The 22,096-nt window shown below is 30.0% G+C and overlaps 3 protein-coding genes across 3 annotated transcripts; 1 reads left to right on the top strand and 2 right to left on the bottom strand.

Moving 5' to 3' along the window:
- Nucleotides 1-5,857: 5,857 nt before the first annotated feature.
- On the bottom strand, nucleotides 5,858-6,568 carry LOC136088345 (piggyBac transposable element-derived protein 2-like). The gene has a single exon (XM_065812043.1). It carries the CDS (start codon nucleotides 6,566-6,568, stop codon nucleotides 5,858-5,860), a length of 711 nt encoding a protein of 236 aa, XP_065668115.1.
- An 11-nt stretch (nucleotides 6,569-6,579) lies between these two features.
- Nucleotides 6,580-7,509, bottom strand: LOC136088344 (piggyBac transposable element-derived protein 3-like). Its single transcript, XM_065812042.1, has one exon. It carries the CDS (start codon nucleotides 7,507-7,509, stop codon nucleotides 6,580-6,582), a length of 930 nt encoding a protein of 309 aa, XP_065668114.1.
- Nucleotides 7,510-17,828: 10,319 nt separating this feature from the next.
- On the top strand, nucleotides 17,829-19,007 carry LOC136088342 (piggyBac transposable element-derived protein 3-like). Its single transcript, XM_065812039.1, has one exon. It carries the CDS (start codon nucleotides 17,829-17,831, stop codon nucleotides 19,005-19,007), a length of 1,179 nt encoding a protein of 392 aa, XP_065668111.1.
- The last annotated feature ends 3,089 nt before the right edge of the window (nucleotides 19,008-22,096 follow it).

Below are 22,096 nucleotides of genomic sequence, written 5' to 3'. Positions count from 1 at the left end.
ACCTTACGTGTAAAAATTATATTGAAACCTTGCGCAACAAAGTTTCAAAAAATATTGGAGTACTATATAAAGCGAGAAGTTTTGTAAATAGACACGCATTAATTCAACTTTATTACTCACTTATTCAATGCCATCTAATTTATTCAAATATCGCATGGGGCAGTGCTAAAAAATGTCAATTAGATCCTCTTTATCGGCAACAGAAGCATCTAGCACGACTAATAAATTTTAAAGATCGTTTTACTCATGCAAAACCACTTTTATTCAAAATGAGTATTCTTAATACATACCAAGTAAATGTTTTTAACACTCTTTGCTTTATATTTAAATATAAGATAAACTTAGCTCCAATACCTTTTCAAAATTTATATGCAATAAAGCCCAAAAACAAATATAATCTAAGAAATGACAATTTTATTTATCAACATTATTCGCATACAAATTTTGGAAGGTCTCTTATATCTTATCGCGGAGCTTATTTGTGGAACCAAATAGTTTTAAAAAATTTTGATTTTTCCCAAAGTTGGAATTTTTCTTCTTTCAAAAACAAACTGAAAAAAGTTATTTTCTCAATAGAAAATGTTTTCGAGTTCTTCTGATCTCGTTTCTCTTTTATAAATGCTTCTAAATGTAATTTAAAATATTTGTTTTTTTTTTTTATTGTTTTTTTAATCGGTATTTTATTTGTATGACGGTTTTCATAAAAACAGTATTTACTAATTTCAAATATTTGATTTTATTTTTTTATTGTTTAGTTAAACGGTGTTTTATAATTGAGGTTATTTTATTTGTATGAAGGTTATCTTAAACGGTATTTACTTTTTGTTTTATATTTTTTGAAATAATTGGTTTATAATTTTTGTATTGTTAAACGGTTCTCGGTGACAGGATCTTATGATCCTCTTCGAGTTTCCGTGTTCTTTATATATTATGTACCAACGACATTTGTACTAGAGAATATTGTTAAATGAACAAAAAAAAAAAAAAAAAAAAGGAAGTTTAGGATTAAACCCAAAATTTTTATTTAAGTTAACTAACACCAGTTTCATATACAGTACAATCTCTCTAATTCGAATCTCCTTAATTCAAAAACCTCCATAACTCCATTAAATGCTCAGTTATCTTAAAATGCGTTTAAGAAAAATCAACTTTTTTTAATTCAAAAATTTCTCTAATTCGAACTTTTATTTTTCCCCATAAAATTTGAATTAGAGAGATTCTATTGTAGATTACGGATTTTCAGCTGCTTCCAGCTCCTGCTTGGTGTTACATTATCTTGTGCTGCTTTCATTATTCTTGACAATGACTAAAGATTGCTTGTCAGTAAGTAATATAGTTGTTTATTAGCCAAGACGAGCATATAATCTCCATAGCACCTACCCCTCTAAAAACTCTACAAGTACCCATTTGACACAGCAAATACTTTATTATTGGCCATTTAATAATTTCACCTCTATATAAAGATGTTTTGTATATAAGTATTTCATAACTTGATTGTTAAATTAAAAGTATAGTTAAATTTTAATTAGTTAAAAAATGAACATTTAACAACTAACTTTTTTATTTTAAAAACTCTATAATAAAAAGTCAGATGCATTATGCAATCTAAAGAGGAAATAAAAAAGCTGAAATATTTACTCTGATAAAATTTGTATGAATTACTTTTACATAGTTTTACTAAAGGTGCTTAAAATCACAAGAAGTGATTTAACCCTGTACTTATAACTCATTCAATACAAGACATTGAACAAATAATAAATAAATCTTAACTTATTAATGAGCTTTTCTGCATAGTCAATATGTCAAATAAGTAGCAAGACTAGTTAAAATGGTGACTGCTACATGAAAAAGTATAAAGTGATTGAATAATTTATCTTTAAGATTACTTCGCAAAACTAGAAGGCATATAACACATATATGCAGGACGTATAGCATAAAATGTCCATACAGGACATATAGCACCAAAGCAACCAAAATTCAGTTGCCTTCCATCAATAAATTTCTTTTAATGATCGTGTTTCGCGTGAAAATTTAGCAGTGACATTTAGAGCAAGGGTTTTTATTTCATTTGATATTAAATCAGCAATTCGCATATTTATTTTCAATCGATTACTTCGTAGCCAATGCAGTAATCATCTGCTAGTGGCTCTAAGATAGACAAGATACTTTAGCGGAAATTGCGAAACGTGACCAGTATTTAATTTTAATAATAGTGGAACAACCTCAGGTTTATGGAATTCTTCCTGTTTATAACACGCAAATGAAGCGTCTTATCTCCTGATTGAATTTACTCAAGAAGTACTGTCCTGTTGTCAAAACGTTCTCCTTTTTGAATGCATCTTAAACACCCGTAATAAGCATTGTGTCCTTTGATACCTTTTATAAATGCACATACTAGTGCATCACACACATAAGCTTTAGCATGTATGTTAAAGTGGTTACCATTCCAAGAGTGCATCACACACATAAGCTTTACCATGTATGTTAAAGTGATTGCCATTTACAAATATTCCATATTTTCTCAAAGAGCTAAGTTCAGTAACAAAATCTGTTAAAAATTTTTTTACCACTTTTTGGTTTACTCTTTCAACAATAAAATGATATTATAAATAGCTTGTATAAACTTTTTCCTTGTTGAACAGAACAAAGCAAGGGCCAAAACTGTTTTGCAGAACTCTTATATAAAGGCAAGCCAATAGTACTAAATGAACATCATGTATCCGGTTACCACTGCATGTAATTTCGAGTAAACTCACTAATTTGCTTTTTATTCTAAGATAAACGTACTTTGCATCTTGTCCATACATGTCTTTTATAATTATGATACTAGAAAAGCTTTTATTTTTGAATAATGTTCTAGCTATTAAGGTAAATCTTAATGATAGTATCTTTATTAAGTCTGAAATAATAGTATCTTATGTAAGTCTGAAAATGAACTATGTATTTTGTTATGTCATCTTGACCATTTTACTAGTAAATTCCTAAACGAAACTACTTTTTCACCACCATCTTCACTACATGAACAAGTAGGATTGTATCTGTTGTCATCATCACTTGTAAGGTCAATAATGTTTTTTTTGTTTTATTAAGTAATAATTTTGATATTCTTCATGTCAAAATTTTTTACTTAATAAATCCAATTACAATGGTTTGAGCTCAGATTGTGGTCATAAATAGTAAATAGAAAATACTCAAATAAAATTAAATAATAATTCTTATTTTGTTTTTATTTTATTGTACTGATTGATTTTTGACATAAATTCATATTTCATGTTGACATAATTTGACATAATTTCATATTTCATATTGACATAATTTCATATATTTGACATAATTTCATTCTGATAAAAATATATGATTTAATTTAAAACTTCAAAAAATTACTTTAAAAATGATTTAATTTTCTTTAATAAACTTATATAACTTTATTCTGATAAAGAAACATAAAATTTAACATAGATTTTAAAAATATATTATTTAATATTGATTTAAGAAATATATTTATTAAAATTAAAGTTAATGCTTGGGTTTAACGTAACTCTGAATTCCATTTAAAAATATAACTAAACATTGTTCAAATTTAAATATTATTGCTCTTAAAAAACAAAGTCAGCTTATTCTTATCCAAATCGTTTTATTGGTTTTCCTTCTTAAACATTTTTTTATTTTACTTAAAATTAAATTTAAATAAACGGCTGCATCAAAAATTTGCACAAAACATAAGTTAAACTTTTTTTTTTGTAACAAAAGTTTAATCACAGCAATAACTTTGTAATATACAGCGATGTAATTTTAGTAATAAAATAATAAACTAATAAACTTTTGATAAATAAAAGTTATTAAATAAAAGTAATTTTTTTATTTGTTTGTCATTTATAACAAAGCCGCAATTAGAAATTGCAAAGCCGCAATTAGAAGTTGCAATTAGAAATTGCAAAATCGCAATTAGAAATTGCAAAGCCGCAATTAGAAGTTGCAAAGCCGCAATTAGAAATTTAAGAAATAGTCATTTTAAAAATTTAACATACTTTTATTTATTTATTCAAATATCGAGAAAAGAAAGAAATTTGTTATTATTAAACATTAAAAAAAAATGAAGTATTAAATTTAATTATTGCTAAAAAAATAAGTATTCCCCTATAGTAATAATAAAAAAGCCATTAAATATCTTTTAAATAGTTGTGCAGTAATTAATATTATTGCAGTAATTTAAAAAAATTTAGTTTTTTAAAAAATAAATCAATAATGAGAATTTTGGGACGCCAAATATTGCGCTAAGCAAATGCAGTAAGCATGCATTGATATATATATATATATATATATATATATATATATATATATATATATATATATATATGTATATATATATATATGTATATATATATATATATATATATATATATGTATATATATATATATGTATATATATATATATATATATATATATATATATATACATATATATATATATATATATATAATATATATATATATATATATATATACATATATATATATATATATATATATATATATATATATATATATATATATATATATATACATATATATATATATGTATATATATATATATATATATATATATATATATATATATATATATATGTATATATATATATATATATATATATATATATATATATATATATATATATACATATATATATATATATATATATATATATATATATATATATATATATATATATATATATATATATATATATATATATATATATATATATATATATATATATATATATATATATATATGTATATATATATATATATATCAGCATATATATATATATATATATATATATACATATATCAGCATATATATATATATATTCATATATATATATATATATATATATATATATATATATATATATATATATATATATATATATATATCAGCATATGGTAATCAGAAAGAAACATGGAATATTGCCAAGAAATTATTACATTCAAATAGTTTTAAAACTAAAAACACAATACCAGAAGCAAAATGCAATATAATAAGTCAATATTTCATACACAAACTTAAAAGTACAAAAAATACTATTCAGGAAAGGCTTGCAAAAAAAAATCTAAATTCATCTCAGAGTTACATCCCTCGGTAAATATTTTTACAACATTTGGTACAGTCACACTTACAGATGTGTCAAAAATAATCAAAGCTCTCAAAACTAAGACATCGCCACTTGATACTATTCCAACGTTAAATCTTGTTTAGAACTTTTTAGTCCAATTATAGCTCACCTTGCTGACCTCTTATTCAAATCTGGAATTTTCCCAGCCTCATATAAAGTTACTCGAATAACACCAATTCCCAAAAAATTAGGACTAGCAGAATTTGATTTATCAAATCTACGCTCAATATCAAATCTCAATAGAATTTCCAAAATTCTTGAAAATCTTGCATTATCTCGTCTTCTTCCATACGTAACTTCATCTATTAACCCATATAAACCCATGATTTTTAAAATGTGTTTCTTGTCTTTATTTGGTGTGATTTAGGTCCAAATGAACAATATTCATCAACTGTTTCTTAATTTTTTATATACTTAAGTGAATATAGGTGTCAGTTTAAACTGACGCTAGCTGCAGGAGGGTACAGGTTTTCTCACGTGTCACATTTGGATATGACAAGAAGAATAGTCAAACTCTGAAACCAGGAATCACATGGCAATGTTAACTGATGCAGCATAACTCACAGTAACATTTTATAACTGTTACTAATCATGAATTTTTAAATAGCACATAGTTACTGTAATGTCACAATAATGTTAAGTTGCAAAGACTATATTTCATTGGCAAAAACAGGCATCAGTTATTTGCAGTGGAATGCCTTAAAGCAACCAGGATGCAGTCCCACAATGCACTTCTCACAGTAGAAGACTGATGTGCCTTTGCAGCCGAGTGCCACACATCGACGCTGTGTACCCTGAGCAATCCAGTGATCTGTAGCATCTGTGCGTACTTCAGTAAGTACTCGTCGATCGACTGCTACACGAGGTGGCGGATACGGCACTGAATTCTTCTTCATTGATAGTGTCTGCACATAGGTTTGTGCAATCTGATGTCGAAATGACAGCAGATCATGCTCCGGGGCGCCAGGTATTTTCTCCTGCATACGGTACAGCTGGAAGGCGTTCTGAACGGCCAAATCAACACAAAATCTAAATATTGGCCAATACCATTTCTTTGATCGGTGCTGAATCATATAGCAAGCTAGATTTTGGTCTAGGCGGTCCACACCGCCCATCCCATAATTGTACAGTTGTATTACTGAAGGCTCATCAACGTCTATGCGCTTCTTCTGTGCTGATGAATATCTCTTAGCTTTGCGAAGTGGTGCGACACCAGCGTAAGTTGATGCGACTGTAACAACCTTACTGTCATGCCAGCGTACCAAGCATACATTAGCCTTTTGATCCTGGGCAACGTCATGCAAGCCACGAGGCAGCTTGTCCATTGCTCTGATGTTTTTCGGTGGCGCACCTTCAGTTCGGTTAGAACGGAGAGTGCCCGTGGCGGCCATTCCTCTATCCGCTAGTAAGCGCAACAGTAAGCGCTGGTAAAGAGGTTGTCAAACACAATGTGAAAGAAATTACCGTCACGTTTTGGTAAATCTTTTGTGAGATTGACCACCACCGATCCACCGAGGCCCAGATCTTTATCTGTCGTGCCGGCACCTTGATATGGGTAGAAATTGATTACATATCCCATACGAGTTGCTGCCACATACATCTTGTACCCGAACTTGATGGGTTTGCCATGGATGTATTGCTTTGCACCGTGTTTTCCATAATAAGGGATCATACTTTCGTCGATGCTGATGATTTGTTCAGGCTGAAAGTTTGCCAGGCAAGCAGCATTGATGGACTGGATAAGAGGGCGGACTTTGGCAAACCTGTCAGTCATATCAAGTTCGTTGTTATTGGCAAAATGTATATTACTCATTATGGAACTGAATTTATTGCGTGACATAGCGGTCGACACCATGGAATTGTGTACATCCCCCGCAGTTTCCCAATACATAGGGCGACGAGGCAGAGGAGCATAGCCGCTTATTAGAAGAATCGATAGGAAAAGCTTGAGTGATGTAATGTCCAGATCAAAATTGTCATGGCCTTTTTGAGCAGCGTATTCTTTGCTTTCGTTGCATATTCTGTTCATTATTTCTGGTGTCATGAACAACTCAAATAATGACACTGGTGACAGATGGTTTTCTTCTTTAGGTGGGGGTATGGTCCATAGAAACTTTTCCTTTCTGACGGCCTCCTTGAAGTCGCTTTTGACCCATGACGGCTTATATGGAACTTGTTTCTTTGTTCTCTTGTGCTGCGGACCCTGTTCCACTATATTATCTGCAGTGTCCTGTGTATTATTTTCTGCATTGTCCTCCTCTGCAGTCTCTTCAACACCGTCCGACTCATCCATTCCAATAACATCAGTTCCATTGGGTCTTCGTAGTTTCATCGTCGCTTCCGCCAGAAGTTGATTACGATGGAGACTGTTTGGATCTCCACACACCTCATTCTCATCACCAGAATCTTCGTCAGTGTCTGCACCAGAGGTTATTGGAGAAACAATTTATATTTCGGCGTTCTGAAGACATTCATCGTCTGTATCTTCTAGCAATTGTAGCACCTCATGAAGCCGGTGCCTGCAAAATATATGAAATTAGTTATTACTTATTTATTTGCTCTGATGTTGAAATGACGTCAAAGCATTCCCACAAATTATGTCATTATAAAATAGCAGTAAAATAATAATAAAAATTAACAATAAACAACTCTCAACCTTCAAATATAAGAACTCAGAAGGGAAATAAGGTGGGTCACAGTAACTTACATAAATACCAGACTGCTGCAGTTTAATTATTTTGTATTAGATAAGGCTAATATATTTACAAGGAGTCATACAGTGTCTACAAACTGATGAAAATGCCTTCTATTCCGAGGTGAATAAACTGTTTGAAGAACTGTACCCTCCTGCGGCTAGTGTCAGTTTAAACTGACGCACAGAAATCGCATAAAAATTTAAGAAGACTAGCTTTGTTGACTATACCGAATATTCAAATGTTAAAACGATATTTAACAATATATTTAATCTATATTTCAACTAAAAACAAAACATATATGCATACCTTTTTCTTGACGAAACACTCATGTTCGAAAAATATTAATCAACGCTACTAAAGTGTGTCAACTGAGCAAAAATTAAAATAAGTTAATGCAGTTTACTTTATTATCAGCATCATACATTCACACATGACGTAATTATTACGAAAAATGCAAAGAATGTTTGTTATTTTGCAAATTAAATCGGATAATGTGACTGTCAGTTTAAACTGACGCTAGCCACATATGGGTTAACTTCAATCCTTTACAATCTGATTTTAGATCAAATCACTCAACTGAAACAGCACTATTAAAGATATGCAATGACATCCTGCTAAACATTGATGATGCTTTAAAAACTATTCTCTATCTCTGGACATATCTTTAGTATTTGATACAATTGATCACAGCCTGTTGATTTGCCGTATTAAAGATGAATTTTGGGTCACAGATATTGCACTAAAATGGCTGACATCATACTTGCACTCTCGAAAATCTTTTGTTTCTATTGGATCAATAAAATCTAGACTAGTAGCAAGTTCAACAGGATTACCACAGAGTAGTGTATTAGGCTTATTTCTATTTTCCATGTTTCTTTCACCTATATATCGTATTATAGCTAAACTCGGTACCAATCATCATCAATATGATAATGATACTCAACTTTATACTGTCATCAACCCAGGCATAGATAGCATTAATCAAAATAATGTGTTGATGCAGTAACAAAGTGGTTTCTAGAAAATAAACTTCTGCTCAACCCAAATAAAACAGAGGCTGTTTTATTTGGATCTAGAAAACAAACTAGCAAGCATAAAAATGATTCAAAAATTGTTTTTTCTGGAACAACACTAACTACGATAAATTCAGTAAAAATCCTTGGTGTCACCCTAGATTCATCGCCCTCTATAGACAAGTACATAAACAACACTATTAAATCCTGCAATTACCATATTCGTGCACTTCGCCACATTCGTCAATGCTTGACTGTTGTAACAGTTTTTTTATCTGGTCCTTATCAAAAAATATTAAAAAACTCCAACGAATAGTTTATCTCTAATCGATTTCCATTCTCCTATTCATTTATATTCAGAAATATTGCTGAAATCTCTTCATTGGTTACCAATAAATCAAAGAATAATCTATAAGATATCAGTTATCACATATAAAAATTTATTATCTAAATCTCCTTAATATTTACTTTAACTCTTAGAAGTCAGAAATTCAAAACAAAATACTAGATCATTAGACAGTTGTCAACTTACACGTCGTCAACACAAAACTTCTCTGGGCTCAAATTCTTTTTGTATGACTGCACCTCGAATTTGGAATGGTTTATCTATGAACACGCGAAACTCAACCTCTTTAGAAACATTTAAAAAAAGACTAAAACATGAAATTTTTATAAACGCTTTTTCAAACTCATAGCCAACTTGTTTTATTGCTTCTAAATTACTTCATCACTATTGTGATTGTTTTAAATAATGGCACTTTAATCTCTAATTATTATTAATATTATTGTTATATATATATATTTAATATTTGTATATATGTATATTTATCTATATGTATATATATATATATATATAAACATATATATATATATATATATATATATAAACATATATATACATATATATATATACATATATATATATATATATATATATATATATATATATATATATATATATATATATATATATATATATATGTATATATAAACATATATATACATATATATATTATATATATATATATATATATATATATATATATATAAAACCCCTAAGATGTTGTCAAAAAACTTTTCCGTATTTTGTTGACAAAAAGTAAAAATTAAAATGACCAGAATTTTTTTTTATTACTTGATAGACTGCCTGCCACAACCTAACCCTCAGTCGATGTAGCAACACTCCCTTGCGAGTCAGACTATAAAATAGTCGATGTAGCAACACTCTGTTGCGAGGAGCACTTGGTTGCGAGACAGGCTATAAGATAGTCGATGTAGCAATACTCCGAGCATTTGTAATATTTATAATTAGTAATTTGTAAAATAAGTGGCAGAAGTATTATGTATTTTCATTGTGGTTATCATAACAGGACAGTTTCTTATAAATGTGTACATTCTACGTGAATTGACATCAATCCAGTTAATTAATCTGGAACAACGACAGGGAATATTGGAGGCACATGTTTGCAGAGTTACTGTTAATCAATATACTTCAAATATCCATTTTCCTTTTTTACCCCTCTACTGCATTATTCTGAAATTGCTAAGCACTTAAAGACAATGGTAAATTTTGATTCAATTTTAGTTATGAAAGTATACCCATGATGTGTTTGCCAAATATATACACGGTGCACTATGAGTCCGAATTGCGAAAAAGTGGCCAAAACTCTTTTCCGATTTTATTTTTTTAGCAGAAAGTGAACTTTGTGCAATCTTTTTACTTTAAACAGATGTTAACTGTATTTAAACTCAACATAGAGTCGTTTTCTGTAAAGAAAGTTTATAGCTTTGTTTTCATAAAATATTTTATTGCAAAGAGTGCATTTAGAAGATTATTCAGGTGTTTTTTCTTTGTTGTTGATTAAATATGAAAAGATTAGAACTTATAAACATAATTCAAGAAGTTAGTATTAACCATGCGAATTTGCAAGCCGTTTTAGAAACTGAAGCAGAAAATAAATTGCTAACCAATGAAGAACTGTCTGATGTCGAACTCTCAGAAAAAATTAGACTTTTTATTTATAAATTTAGAGTTAAATATGCAAAGCATAATCGTAATATATATATATATATATATATATATATATATATATATATATATATATATATATATATATATATATATATATATATATATATAATATATATGTATATATATACATATATGTATATACATATATATATATATATATACATATATATATATATATATATATATATATATATATATATATATATATATATATATATATATATATATATATATATATATATATATATATATATATATATATATAAAACAGGGCAGGTGAGAAACCTTGTGTCTGGAGCAGTTGTGGTGGAGCAGGAAAACTCCAATATAAAATAAGAGGTTAGAGGAGCTCTTAAACCTTAAGTAGTAATCTTCCTAGTGATGATGCCACAATAAAAATACTCAATCCTATTCTAGAAGTCATTTTTCCATTATAATAATGTAAAGAGGTCATCAGACACAGTTTTTTGTTGTCGAAAATTTATATCCACAGTTTCACACTTGTGTGGTTTATGCAGTTTTCCATAGTATCATTTTTTTACATTATCATAATGGAAATAGTTTATCAAATAATGATGTTATTTATATTTATTTTAGTTTGGCTAAAACTCATACAACTGAAGAATTAGCAGAAGCTGCTGTTGTACGTGCAAAATTAAGCCCTGGAAAATCTGATTTGGGAGAGAATATTAAAATGTTTTCTAAAGATCTATCAGGCCAAACTTACCAACCTGATAATTATCAGCCAGCTATGATGTCTTCAGATCAAGCTTTATCACTTGTGATAAGCTTGATCTGCAGAAATCACTCAATGTGATTTGAGTGATTTACAATACCAGATTATTCGAAACTCATCTCTGATGCAAAATGCTGACATTTATCCCCCATTAAAAGCAATTCTAAAATCAATAGCAGATTGTTATCCAGAGGGTTTGCATATGACAGAAACGTCTGCAAAGTGCAGTTTGCAGAACATGGTTAACCATATCTTGCTTTGAATTTTAAAACTTAAATCTGAGCAGCTTCAAAATTTAGATGGAACAGTTACACATGGAGTATTTAATTTGAAATGTGGCATGGATGGTGCATCTTTACAAAGTATATATAATCAAAGGTTTGATGATACTGATCTTACTACTAGAATGCAGAATGAACAGTCAGTATTTCAAACTGCAATAGTTCCTTTGAAATTAAAAATTGGGGGTTCAAACATCTGGAATAATCCTAAACCATCCAGCCCTCATTTTTGTAGATCTCTTGAACTACAATCCTAAAGGAAACAAATGAACTCATCGCAGCAGAAGAAATAATTCTTAGAAAACAAATCGAAAATCTGCAAGACTATATTCTAGATCTAGATCTTCTCAGTAATAAAAAGCACTGTTCTGTAAAAATTAAAATTGTTGTTGACTTGACTTGGATGGCAAGTCAGTAAATGCTATCATGTTTCCGAATTCATCACAATCGCGCAATGTTTGTTTTGCAAAACCGAGTAAGATGAACAATCTAGTAAAAGTCAGAATGTTTACTCAAAATAAAAAATTCTTACTATGGGACTATCTACTTTGCATTGTTGGATTAGACTTTTTGAGTATGTGCTACACTTAGGATATAAAATGAAAATTAAAAAATATCAGGCAAGATCAAAAGAACATAAGCTTTCTGTTATTGAGCAAAAAAATGAAATTCAGAAGCGGTTTAGAAGCGAGCTCAGCCTAGTTGTCGATATGCCAAAGCATGGCTATGGTTCCTCAAACAGAGGTAACACAGCCAGAAGAGCATTTGACAATGCAGATACTTTTGCAGACATTACAGGAGTTGATGTTAAAATAGTTGTTAGACTGATAAATATAATAAAAGCTGTATGCAGTGGATACCACCTTGATTTGGGGGCCTTCAAAAAATATTGTTTAGCTACTTCTGAATTAATAATTGAAAAATATAACTGGTACATAATGCCACCTACAGTACACAAGCTATTAGAGCATGGTTATCAAATTTCTGATTGCTTTGAACTCCCAGAAGGTATATATACAGAAGAGGCACAGGAAGCACAAAATAAATACATTTGAAATGCAAGACTAAACCATACATGTAAAATTTCAAGAAAAAATGCAATGGAAAACCAATATCATGATCTGCTGTTACGTAGTGATCCAATAGTATCATCATTCATCTTCAAGATAACTAAATCTATTGGTCCTGTTAACTTAGATTCTGAAGTTTTAAACCTTTTGCTTGATGAACAATAAATATTTTTTAAATAACAATTTGTACTATATTACTAAATGCTGCAAATATTGGTTTATACATATATATATATATATATATATATATATATATATATATATATATATATATATATATATATATATAATATATATATATATATATATATATATATATATATATATGTATATATATATATATGTATATATATATATATATATATATATATATATATATATATATATATATATATATATATATATATATATATATATATATATACATATAAAACTTTTCAAGATCTCAAGTTATAAAAATGCTGAAATGAGGTCTTGCATTTGTTGTTCTCACCCCCCCCCCCGCCCTTTCTAATGTCTTTTCTGAAACAATTGATATAAAAGCAAAATGGAGCAAATTCGAGCAGCTAAAAAATTATTTGTTTTATAAGCAATACATTCATAATAATGTGGTAGAAATTTAGGAGGGGTGAAAAGTGGACATTTTAAGCTTTGTCACTTTTTGTGACCGTGAAAACACATATTTTAAAAATTTTACTCCTTTCTTCTAAAACTCAAAATCGAAAGCTAAATAATCGAGTTATTACTTCTTTTTTGATTAAAACAATATTAACAATAAACAATGATATAAGAAAATGAAATTTAAAAAAAGTTGACAAATGTTGTATAACAATTTAAAAATTCTCTAATTTAAAAAAAAAATACAAAAATTCGTGAATTATTCTGGAAATTTTTATTTAATTTTTTAAGCGCGATAGATCGCTCCCAAAACTTATAAAAAGCGTATTAAAAATTCTGCAAAATATTTTTTTCAGCAATTGGGTATATATACTTTCTGAATTATAAAAAATATAAATATATTTGAATGCTTTTGAAAAACGACTTTTGGCCACATTTTTATGATTTGGATTCATAGTGCGGTGTATATATTTGTATAACACACCTTTTGACAAAAGATTTTAATGAGATGATACACTTATGTTGTTACGTAACAGGTACTTATCTGATCATTTTTAGTTATCATGGACGAAGCTTGAAGGAAGAATAAATGTTAATGACCATATTTCTCGTGTATTAAACAAATTGCTGACACACGACCTAAAGCGAAATATCAAGAGGACTGGAAGTCATGGCAAGCATAAGGTTTTTGGTAACCTGGAAAATCTGCTCAAAAGTGAGTTTAAATCAGATTTTTGTATAAATAGGAATCTGTCTGTGAGTCAACAATTTGACTCATAGTATTTGATTTAAAGACAATAACAAAAAATTTGTTTCAAATAAAAAATAATGAGTAACAAAAATCAGTTTATAAACTCGTTATAAAACTATTTTACTTGTATACCTTTTTACCTAAAATTTTATTTATATGTTAATTGTTAATAAAATTATAAAAATTATATTATGATTCTATAAAACAATCTGTTGTACGTGTGAAGCCATATATATTTAACTTTAGTGTTTGAACACGATTGTATATTTTAATTAATATTAAGTGATTGTTTTGTTATATTTATAGCGTCGACTATTCATTTTCCCCCCGCTTCACGACAAAAATTAATTGAATTAAAAGGGGCTCGATTTTTTAACAACGGCAGAGATCGCTTTGGTAGTCGACTGCAGCGAGGTCTAAAAAAGGCTGATGTTTCAGTCGAGGAAAACAAAGATGGCGATAGTAACGAGGGTAGCGAAGAAGGCAGTGATAACGCTCCTCAACTATAAACAACTATCAACCTCAAATATTAGTATGGTGTTTTAAATAAATTGTTTTGAGGACACTTTTATTATAAGTTGTAATGCTTTCAATAAATAATAATATTAATATGAAACTATAAAATCTATAAAAAAAAGCTTGAACGCTTATAAATAAACCTTAAAAATATCAAATTTTATAGAATTATAATAATTTAACTATATAAAATTGTAGTGTTTTTATTAATTTATTTAAAAAATAAACGCCAATTTATTTAAAAATCACGCTTTACTACTCATTTTTTGAGTAGTAGCGCGTGGTTTTTTTTGGTCGTTTAGGGCTAGCCCTTAATATTCGGCGCAGACATTTTCGCTAGGGTCCCTTAAGTTTTTTTAAGGCGGGTCAGAATGTTTTTAAAAACATTCTGGTTAAATAAATTTACTTTTTTGCGGTTTTTTTAAAAAACGAATAATTTGTAATTAAATTAACGATTTTAACTTTCAGGCAACACGAAAATGTTGGACGAAAATCAAAAGTAATTAAAAGTGATGTATTTTAAGACAAAAGAATCATTTTTTAAATCAAACAATTTATAGAACTCAAATAAAACAATTTATAGAACTGTATATATAAAGGCCTATTCTAAGAAAAAGATTTGGGCAGCGGTACCCCCTTAGCTGAAAATAGGTGGTTTTTTTGCAAAAAAAAAAAAAATTGCTATAAAAACGCAAAAAAAAATAAGTTTTTAACTGTGTTTGTAAAGATTAAGAAATCTAGGCTTACTGGTGTGGCATATAAAAACCACAGAGGACAAAAAGCTGATGCAAAGTCTATCGGAGATCCATGCAGGTAAAACATAATACACAATAATTCTTAATTCAATAATAGTTCTAAGCCAAATATATAGTTGGCCTATAGACCTAGGTTGTTAGTTGCTTTTTTAGGTTGTAAATATTTGTAGGCCAAAGACAATAGAATGAAATTTTAAGGATAGTCTACAATCACTTATTGTGTTTTGACTTAAACTCTATTTTGTTTTGTAGACTAGGCCACCTATAATTTTTTTTTATAAAATAAAATTACAACTTAGTGATATTTTTCAGTTGTTCAAGAAAGGGTTTTGAATATATTTGCAAAAAAAAACTCGACGATGCATTTTAAACTTCTGCAGCCAGTTTGATACAAAAGATGAGCAGTATTTATTTTTACGAGGGTTGATTGATGTTACGGAGATTGTGAGGAAAAGGCCTGGTTCAAGAGATAGCAAGGAAAAAAGTCGTGATGCCAATGAAGATACCGTACGAAATAGAAAAATTAACGGCCGAAACAAAATGGAATTTAAGAATCATGTTTTGATCCGAAATGAACGAGTACAAGTATGTGTTATGGCATTTTTATCAATATTTTCTGCGTCAGAAAAAAAGGTTTAAAGAGTAAAGGCTATTCTCCATTCAGCTTTTTTTTAAACCTTCCGCGCGAAAAGCGACTTCACGCATGCGCACACTGTAATATTGAAAAAAGTTGGCGGAGAATTATAATAAAAGTTGAAGGAAATAAAAGCTCAACAACGTTGAGCTTTTGAGCGGAAAGTTATTTGCTCCTATAGTATTATCCAATAAAAAACAAGAAAGCTATCACATGATACAAGAAACAATATTTTGTTTTAAAGAAACTTTGAAAAAAAAACAAGTATACTTGGATTAACAATTTTGCTACTTTATGATTATATTATGAAATATTAATGCTAAATTAGATATAGTAAACTGGTAAATAAAGTAATAATTATTTTAGGAATAGTATAACTAGACTTTTATAATTTTTACTTTACAACTAATTTGTTTTTGAATTATAAAAAGGTATAAAAGCAAAATGGAAATTAATAACAATGGTGATTTGGCTAGAATTAATATGTCACCTGAACAACAAACATATATTTTATCTTTGCTTCAAAAACAAAACAATTCACAGCAACTGTTTTTGTCGCAACCAACAATTGAAACCTCACTTATATGTTCTAAAGAATTAACTAAAAAAAATGTAAATACAACTCTAACCCCTTTCTGCATACTGTATCATATATAATACAATTTATAAATTGAATATCTCTGGTTGAACGCACAGAGATTTTAAATGGGAATTAAGTTTATTTAAAGCATGCAATATTTAAGTGAGTGCGGCCACCGTACTTGAAATGTTATTGGGAATCTTACTTTCAATTTTATTTCTTATATTATCAAAATGGCAACCGGCAACAAATCAACTAATTATTGTAGGTACATCATTTTGTTGGGAAAGATTCCTTTCAATCATAAACCCACAAAAATTCCCAAAGTTTTTAATGCATATTGGTAGTCCTCTTTTGTATTTATTTACCTATTTTCTTAAACTTTCATTCCTGAACAACTCTTTTTGTAAGTGCATCATAAATGATACATCATGCATCTAAAGAAAAAAATTTTAATTTTATATTTTTGATTTATTGTTATATCTTTTGTTATAAAACGTTTTTATTATTTCTTCTAATCTTTAGCAATCAAGTCAACTTCTTTCTATGGCAGAAAGCCTTCTGGTATCCTCAGGATACAGGCACCTGTCTTGATCAAGTTTGTTGATGACGACACAGATATCTGCTCTTCAGGCGGAGATTCCGGCAATGAAGAAAAAGATATAACTGATCGCGAACTATTTTTGCCACTACCTTCTTCGTCCAGTGAGGAAGTTAATAGCAGTGATGAGAATGCTGACAGCAATTACAATCAGTCACTTTCAATATTAGGAAGAGCAAAAAAACACGGTGCAGCAGTGGTGCAAGCTACCAACAAACCAATTGCAAAAAGACCACAAATTTTAAGGTAACTACCAACTAAAAATAGACGAGTTATTGGATTATCTTGGTTCAGAACTGTCGTACTTTTATCAAATTTTTCATAAAGAGCTTTTTCAAGATATTGCCTATCAGACAACATTGTACTCCATGCAAACCAATCCTGAAAACCCATTTGCTGTAAAAGAGGAGGAAGACATAGTTAGTTTTGTTGCATGTGTTTTGTATATGTCCATTGTCAAATTCCCAAGCACAAGAGATTATTGGTCGTCTTCCATTGGAATTGCTCATGTAACTAATATTATGCCCGTTAACCGCTTTGGAAAATTACAAAGCATTGTTCATTTTGCTGACAACAACTCTGCTGACAAAGACGATAAGCTTCTCAAGATACGCCCTCTCATAAACAAAATAAATGAACAGCTGAACAGTATTCCTTTTGAAGAAAAATTTGCGGTTGATGAGCAGATTATTCTGTTCAAAGGGAGACATTTAATCAAACCATACAGCCCTGAAAAACCGCACAAATGGGGGTTTAAAGTTTTTGTTCTGAGTGGTGTCTCTGGCTATAATTTTGATGTTTACTGTGGAGGTAGTGACAACATTTGCCTTGAGAATGAACCAGACCTTGAGGCAAGTAGTAACGTTGTCATGCGTCTTGCCCGAATCCTGCCCGATGGCGTTAATCGTAAATTGTATGTTGACAATTGGTTTAATAGCATTGGTTTAAATGTTTATATGTTTAAGAGGGGAATTCAAATGGTTGAAATTGCACGTAGGAACCGTGTTGGAAATTGCCCAGTCTTATCAGATAAGGAAATGAAGCAAAGAAGTCGCGGAGCATTTACCGAACATGTTGCCAAGGTTGACGGATTTGATGTATCGGTAGTTTCCTGGTTTGACAGCAAAGTTGTAACTTTGGTGTCCAATTTTATTGGAAGTGAACCTTCAATTGAGGTTAGAAGATTTTCAAGAAAAGATACGTGCCATATCAACATTTCCTGTCCGGGAGTAGTCACTATCTACAACAAGCACATGGGGAGAGTCGACTTGCTTGATTCTCTGCTTGGCTATTACAGGAACAAGATTCGGTCAAAAAAGTGGTATCACCGGATCTTTTTCCACTTGATTGATATGTCCTTAATCAATGCCAGGATTTTTTGGCAAAAGCGTAATCCGTCAACTCCACTTGTCAAATTCAAATTGGCGGTAGCAGATTCGTTGTCTAATTACCAGGTGTCGCGTAAACGAAAAGCAGGTCGCCCATCTCTTGCTGACATCACACAACATGTTGGTCCAAAAATTGCCATTCCCCATGTTCCAAGATAAACTCTCTGAATAGCAACAAACATTAGTTAATAATTTTTTCATCAAGTTCCACTAATGCATAATGTCTCATATATGATACAATTAATTATTTAGCAATTAATTGACCTTAACATTTTTTTTTTGTGGATGTTAGGTCATAGAATGCTTCTAGAATCATTAGTTTAGTTCGATAATAAAAAGTTATGCAAAAAGGGACTAAAAAGAAAAATTAACTCCAACGATATAGACGAAATCGATAATGAAGAGTTTATTGAGTATGTTAAAAAATACTCCTGTTAATGAAATACTGCATTATCTTCCCATAAAGATTATGATAAAAGAAAAAATGATTGGGAAATGATTAATGAAAGTCTTGGTGGTGCTTATACAGGTTAATAAATTTCTTGCGTTCAAAGGGAAACTATAGAAAAAAGTTTTAGTTTCGGGCTGATTTATGTTTATAGATCTAATTTATAATTCTAATCAATTAATAGTAACTGATTATACTTATTTTAATATATCATGGCACTCTAAGTAGTGCTTTTTTTAAGTTTTTTTGTTATACTTGATTTTTTGTTATTAAAACTCACTCTGTCCTAATTAACTTATAGTTGAATCCCTAAAAAAGCTATGGAAAGGTTTACGAGAAAATTTTAAACGATGCAATGACAGACGAGAGAAAGCAACACGGTCAGGGGCAGCAGCATCTATACTGCCAACATGCAAATATTTTAAACAACTACAATTCTTGACAGATAGTCTGTCCTCAAGACACAGATTCGAACTTAGATTCAATAGTTAAAGAAAACGTCAATATAGAGTTTCAAATTGAACCAACTATAGAGTCATGGACAAAAGTTTGCGACCACTGCGATTTTCGCATATTTTTAAATGTATTTAACTCTGAATTGCTTTTGAGCTATTTTAGTGCTACAATTTTGTACCAATTTGTGCTAATTGTCAGTTAGAGTCTAAAATGATGTTTACATGTTTATTTTCAGATATAACTGAAATATTTTGGAACATTTTATATTACGGAGACCTTATTTGAAGCAGTATTAGTTAAAATGGTACGCGGTAAAGAACTGACATCTGAAAAGCGAGCTCAGGTCGTTATTTTGTACAAAGAGAACATTTCTATAAGACAGATAGCCAAAAAGCTCGTTATTTCACATTCCACTATTGTAGCTACTGTAAAGAGAAATCAAGAGCTGAAAAGTTTTAAATCCCGTTCACGCGCTGGGCGCCCGAAGGTTACAAGCAACCGTATGGATAATGCTATAATAAAGGCAGCAAAAAAATCACCAAGAGCATCCTCAAGTGCCACTAGAGGCAAACTGCCGGGATCACCATCCAAGAAACCAAACAGTTGGACAATACGCAGACGATTATTTGATGCAGGTTTGAAATCTTACCGACCAGCACGGAAGCCGAAGCTTTCACCAAAGAATATTCGCGATCGCATAGCGGTTTGTCAGAAGTACAGGTAGGGGACACCAGCCCAGTGGAAACAAGTAATGTTTTTAGATGAGACAACATTCACGCAATTCTACTCATTTTGTAGACATGTCAGACGCCCACCAAATCAGAGGCATATTCCAAAGTACGTTATACCAACAGTCAAACAGGCTCCAAAAGTTATGGTTTGGGGAGCAGTCTCTGGTAGCGGTCGTGCCGACATTTGGATTATGCCTAAGAATACAACGGTCAATGGTGCTGTTTACTTGAGTATACTGATGGATAAGCTGCCACCATTTGTACCAATGCATGGCATCACTCATTTCCAGCATGATGGCGCACCTTGTCATGGTACCAAGGCTGTTAAGGACTGGATGCGTTCTGAAAACATCCCGCTACTGGAACCTTGGCCAGGCAACAGTCCAGATCTCAATATTATTGAGAATGTTTGGGCTGTAATGAAGCAGAAGATTTGCACATAGCCCAAGTTCTGAAGATGACCTCATCAACTTGATAAAACGCGTGTGGGTGCAGGAGATTACGCCGGACTATTGCAAGAAACTGTGTGAATCGATGCTAGGACGAATTGAAAATATGCTCAAAAATAAATAATTTCATTGTAAATACTAAAATATGAATAGACATGCTGTTTAAACTGTATAGTGTGAATAAACATTCGAAATATATGTACTGATTTATAATTTACTACTTGTTTTTCTAAATTTTGAGTGTTTTTTGTAAAAAATTGCAGTGGTCGCAAACTTTTGTCCATGACTGTATGCACAAAAAATTTAGCTGAACAAGTCGGTTGCAGTTCCACCGATTTGCAGTTCCACCGATTTGCAGTTCAAAACAAAAACTTGCTCAAGTCGCAATAAAAAAAAACATAAAGCAGTCAATGCTATTGATACCTTACTTGTTAAAAGTTTAAAACAATTAAATAAAGATGACAATGAAACTATTAACACAGATTCTGATGATTTATATTGTAGAAGTTTGTGTAGCAGGTTAAAAGAGCTTCCAAAAAAGAAAAATGGTTTGGCAAGAATAAGAATTGAAGAGGTTTTATTTACTTTAGAGTTTGAAGAATAATAACTTTTTAAGCAAAACTTTTTATATAAAAATTATATAAATTTATTTATATTTATGATAAAAAATATCCAACTTTAAATTATTTTCATTATTATTCCTTGAATACTGTGTCTGAATATTATTATTTACTATTTTATAATATTCTTCATCAAAAGGATTAGATGTAATGTTAACTATTCTATCTTGCCATAAAACTAAGCCCTCCTCCGAATTAAAGTAATCTTTATAATTATTTCTTATAGATTTTGCTTTTTGATAAAATTATGAGCTCCTTGACATTGAATTGATTTAAGTCCTTCATAATTATTTGTTTGTTTTTCTCCATTGACCAGGAATACTCTCGTGTGAAGTTTCTTGATCAACATAATGACTTGGGCAATATGAGAAATTATCTGTTTTCATTTCATGAGAAAGTTGTGCAGAGCCACAGTTGCTTTTACAACAATTTTCATATTTTCAACTTTTAATACTATCATTCTTCTAAATATTCGGAATCTGCTAGCCAAAACCCCAAAAGATTTCTCAATTACTCTTCTTCCTCTTGATAAGCTAATATTTAT

This window comes from Hydra vulgaris, chromosome 12 (assembly GCF_038396675.1).
Source record: "Hydra vulgaris chromosome 12, alternate assembly HydraT2T_AEP".
In the NCBI taxonomy this organism is placed as follows: Eukaryota; Metazoa; Cnidaria; class Hydrozoa; order Anthoathecata; family Hydridae; genus Hydra; species Hydra vulgaris.
This window is presented reverse-complemented; position numbering and strand designations above follow the sequence as displayed.

What these genes read in the sequence shown, in the direction of transcription:
- LOC136088345 (XM_065812043.1), bottom strand. Translation starts at nt 6,568, where the DNA reads ATGGCCGCCACGGGCACTCTCCGTTCTAACCGAACTGAAGGTGCGCCA.
- LOC136088344 (XM_065812042.1), bottom strand. Translation starts at nt 7,509, where the DNA reads ATGAAACTACGAAGACCCAATGGAACTGATGTTATTGGAATGGATGAG.
- LOC136088342 (XM_065812039.1), top strand. Translation starts at nt 17,829, where the DNA reads ATGCAAACCAATCCTGAAAACCCATTTGCTGTAAAAGAGGAGGAAGAC.